The 5,131-nt window shown below is 35.9% G+C and overlaps 1 protein-coding gene across 1 annotated transcript; it reads left to right on the forward strand.

Moving 5' to 3' along the window:
• Positions 1 to 3,883: 3,883 nt before the first annotated feature.
• LOC127229585 (probable G-protein coupled receptor 141) lies at positions 3,884 to 4,897 on the forward strand. The gene has a single exon (XM_051194667.1). It carries the CDS (start codon positions 4,010 to 4,012, stop codon positions 4,895 to 4,897), a length of 888 nt encoding a protein of 295 aa, XP_051050624.1. The 5' UTR covers positions 3,884 to 4,009.
• The last annotated feature ends 234 nt before the right edge of the window (positions 4,898 to 5,131 follow it).

Consider the following 5,131-nt stretch of genomic DNA (forward strand, 5'->3'; position numbering starts at 1 on the left):
TGTTGGTTGCATTAAACCTATTTCCCAGTTTTCCATCTTCATACAAGCAACCTCTAAATATAGTACTGTTTCTATGGAAACATATTTTAGCATAGAGGTTCCAAATTTTTATTTGGAAAATAAAAATTGTCAGATTAATACATCCAAATCTGGGCTGTGACCCAGATTTTATATTTTATGAATTAATTTGACTTAAAAAGAGATGCTTACAATTGGTTGAAGATTGCTTCTATGTGACTTTATTTTTCTAGCTGAGTTGAGCTGGTAAAAATTTTTACTTTTTTTAGTGAGGGTCAAAAGTTTGTTTTTTTGTTTAAAGATTTATTTAAATAATTTTATTTCACATCTTCAAAGTAACAAGCACTGTTGGATGATTGAGCAGCAGACAACATGGGTACAGGTGATGCTTTTATCTTCTAAAACGATTTGAAAATAATCTCCATTGATGCTCCAATGTAGGCTATACTGGGCTTGCATTTCAGTCAATGACATTTCAGTTGTTTTTAGTTTCTGCCACTGAACATTGACTTTTATGACTCCAGCAGGTCTGCTTTCAACTGTTGAAGGTGTATTGGTTCCTTTTATCTTTTTTTGTGGTATTAAATTCACACTACACTTGTTTTGATGTCTTGGGACAGCAAAAGATGACTGTGAAAATAAGGCATCTTGTTTAAGAAGATGGGACCTTTGGTAGAAACAAAACCTCCACAGAAGTTATGGCATCAGAAGGCCAGTCTTCAAGAGAATCACCTCTCCAAAATGTAGCCTGCATGGGAGAAGGGAGCCTGTACAGAAAGTGTTTCTTCATGCCTTTCTCACTCTGAGTACAGAACTTCTGGGGTGGTACACAAAAGCAGGATGAGAAACTGCACTGGAAGATCCCTCTACAGTTTTTGTTTTAATTTTGCAAATAAGTTATTGGGAGTGAAAATGAAAGGGTCTCCACCAAGGAACAGTTTTCAATCTGTCCTAATGCAGAGATAAGTGTCTGTTTGAGCTCAGATGGCTTATCACAACTCTGCATCTTGGCTGTTTGACTTCTTGAGCCTGCAGTGCAAGGCTTATCTATTTCCTCTATTCATGACCCTGCTTATGGGTCTACCAACTGCTGTGTTACTGTAGTTTTCCTCCCAGTAACTGTGTTTACTGCCTGCTCTGATGTAGACCAATAGATGGCCATAGTGCCTGGAGCTTTTCTACCAGGATCAATCACAACTGGAAAGCAGCAGGTAAGTACTTTTGTTTTTGGTGGAAGGGATATCTACAAGTTTTGGTACTGGTTTTAATGAACAATCAAATGCCCATAATTAATTATAGGCTTTTGAAGGATGATGAGTGTGTAGTCACAATGTAAAGTTTTGAGAGAAAATGTAGGATGCTTCTGAGAAATAACAAAAGGCAGGGCAAGTCTTGTGGGTCATGTTAAATATCTTTGTGTACATTATAGAGGAGAAAATGATAAGATTTCATAAATTTTGTTAGATTCAGTTTATTAGTTTTTAAGTTAGCATAGAAAGCAGTTTTGTTATGTTTTCAATCATGTGCATTATTACTCTACAATGGTTTTATTCATCCCCTCCCTCACTGTCTTCCTGCATTTCCTCTCCTCATCGTTGTCTGTTGTCTGCCCATCTCCCTTCCCCCAAATTGCCCACTTTTTAAAATGTAATACTTTCTATTCTTCCTTTCTCTTAAGATCTCTTTTTCTATTGTTATGCACTATTTTCTAATTTCATGACTTCTCATACATACAAATCTACATACCAACACATAGATGTGTGGATGCACACATCAATTATTCTATGTCTATGTTTTACTGGCTGTACATGTCTTTTTGAGTCTTTTCTTGCAAATGTTCTGATTTCAGTTTTCTATACAGAAGCAATCGAAATGAATTCTTGAAGGGAGGCATTATTCAATTTTTTTTTATAGTTAGAGGGAAGTTTAAATAGCCATCTCATTGTAAAGCAGCTGCTTAGCTGCAGGGCTATTTGTCTTTTCTCAAGTTCTCTCTTTTGCATTAGGACATGAGCACTTACGCTGTGGGACTGCACCATAATTCAGGCTTAGTTGGTTTTAGATTAATTTTGAAATTCAAATTCAAATAAATTTCAAAACTATGTTAAATTAGTTTCAAACTTAAATTATGTATACTTAGATTTGGAAAAGACCAGAATTTAAACACTAAGTTAGTGTTATATTTGTTGACTTTAATATTCTATAAAATATAGTTTCACATGAGGTAGGCAAATATATATTTTGGATGTATGTACTTTATTAAATGCTTAATTTGTTGATTAAGATTGTTATGGGAGCTGTAATGTTTTTAAGTTGACACAAAATCTTATTGAGGGCAATAACTGTGATATATTCAAACAAGTTTTAAATTACAGCTATTCTGTCCAAGAAAAATGTCATACTTGCAGGGAACCTCCAAACTGTTTAAATTTAGCAGATTTAATGTGTGAACGACTTCTCACACACAAGTAATTCTACTCTACCTCTCCCAAGGTGGGCAAATGGCACATGAAGAAAAGCTTCACAGCCATGGCAAGATGTTCGAGCTGCCAGTGTCTGAATTCTCATAATATTAGAACAGAGGTCTTGAGAAATTATTGTCACTTTAAAAAGTGAGATGTTTATTAAATACATATTGATGTAGTAACCATTTTAACTATCCTAATTATCTATGGTGACAATAAAAGTTAAGAACTAAAACTGCCTCTTATGATTTAATATTTGAAGATCAAGCTTGTTGTTTTAAATCATGAAGTTGTTTGAAGCAAACTAACTCACTGAATGTCTGAATGACCATACAGTGCTGCCTGCAGAGCCTTCCTCTGTCTACAGTGGAAGCTACTGAACCTTTAATGACTGGGGCCCATTCTTGGTCTCTAAATACAGAATTGCATATATTTGCTGGATGGCTGCAAGCCACTTCTCTTTTCTTCCTCACTTCACGATCTGCTCCTCAAAGTCTTACACTTTAAAAACTTGAATAACAGCCAGGCAAACATCCTCCAACAGTTATTTCACCAAAACCTAACAAGCCTGTGCGTGAAAGGATCCCTGGTTAATCAGAAATAGGTCTAGAGATTGGCATGTGTTAATGAGGTTCCTGCTCAAAAATCATTCCCAGAAAGCAATCTCAAATGTAGCCTGACATACTTTGTGTGATAAGGACATGATTTGTGTGGGTTTCCTCTACATCACTATAAATCCATTTGCCTGAAAATTGAAGAAAATATAAAGGATTGCCTTTATATCTGATCTGAAGGGGCACTGGGTTTCTACTAATGCCAACTTCATTTAAATTTGGTTATTTTGTATAACATGAATATGTTCAAATTCTGTTTATAGACTCACTCCAAGCAAGAAGACCTGAGTCTGGATCTTCAGGTCCCATGTAAAAGCTATGCATGGAGGCATTTGTCTGTAATCCCAGCACTGGGAGATGGGAGAAGCGTGTGGAGGCAGACAGATCCCAGATGGTCTGAAAGTCAGACTATCTGAGTCAAAATGTTCAAGGTGCAGTGGAAAACTCTGTTTCAAAATTTAAGTGGAGAGTTATTGAGGAAGACAACATGATGTTAACTGACCTCCACACAGGCATACATGCACACACGTGTGAGCACACATGTACAACATACACAATTTATTACAAGTACTAAGAGAGTTTTTTTTGTCCTGAGATTATATATATATATATGTATGTATGTATGTATGTATGTATGTATATGTTTTGTAGAATGTTTTGGGATACAGTTCTGAAATTTAAATTCAAACAAGATCAACTTTTTAATTTAATTTCATCAACTCTTGTCTCTAGTTTGAATTGCTGAGTGGAATCATTAACAGTATTTCTTTTGTATGACCTCAAGGTTTTTAAGAGTCCTCAAGGATTAAAAAGTTCAATATTTGAACGTGATTCTTAATTTCAATATGTCAACCATAATTTTATAAAACTTTTGATTTAGCAGTTTATGATCTAATTTCTTCATGACAAGCCATGGGTGTGATGAATGGGACCATCGTGTCAAATGTCTCACGCATAGACCAAGACCACTGTGATGCCTACTGCAGGACAATTTTGATAACAGCCTACAGTGTGGTTTTATTTGGAGGCACGGTTGGAACAGTTATGATGTCACATATGATGTTCAAAAGGAATAGCCAATCCGCGATTGCCACAATCATCATTAATATTATTGTGCTGCACTCCCTCCTCCTGATTACTCTGCCATTCCGCCTCAGCTACTATCTGTCATCAGTCTGGAAGCTTGGGTCTTTTACCTGCCGATTGGCTAGTGGTGTCATATATGGCCACATGTACCTTACCTTTGTTTTCTATGTGGCCATTGTCACTCTTCGGTTGCTCATCTATTTTAAGAAACTCCAAATGCAACAGTTACAAAAGTTCCATGCTGTGGTTCTAAGTATTATTATTTGGATAGTGGGAAGCTTCATCTTTTTGCCTATATTTTTTTTACAGTATGGAACAGATCCAAGTTACACAGAACAACAACGCTGTTTTGAGTTTCATAGATCTCTCAACTGTACGGATATCATCATCATAAACTACTCTACAATTGCCATTATGATTACAACAGTTCTGGTCCTCTTTCTGATACAGCTGGCTGTCATTCTTTGTTTGACAAGAGACTATTGGCCTGATATGTGGGCCCATCAAGATTACAGAGCCCAAATCAAGAGTTTCTTCTTCCTTATAGTCATAGTTGTCTGCTTTCTACCCCACCATGTATTCAGGGTTTATTTCATTCAAAATTATCCAGAGGCAAAAAATTCTAAGTTAATACTTTACAATGAAATTTGTGTTGCTTTAACGGCCTTCTGCTGCCTGGATATGTTGTGTTTCATAGGTGGCATCATCCATTAGGCCTTCCTATGCTTTTTTGTGACTGTGTTATAGAATATCATAATGAAAAACATTTCAAATGAATAGGTGAGGTACTGTTAACATCTTTTAAAATTCTAAGCTCTCTCTGTTCCTCAACACTAATTTTTTAGATTTCTCTTAGCCAGAACTGTTTTTCCACAAAAACTTAATTAACCATCATCATCTTCATTTTCCTTTAAGAATGCTTGCATGCCCCAAATGTATTCCAGAATA

The sequence above is a fragment of the Phodopus roborovskii genome, unplaced genomic scaffold (genome assembly GCF_943737965.1).
Source record: "Phodopus roborovskii unplaced genomic scaffold, PHOROB, whole genome shotgun sequence".
NCBI lineage: Eukaryota > Metazoa > Chordata > Mammalia > Rodentia > Cricetidae > Phodopus > Phodopus roborovskii.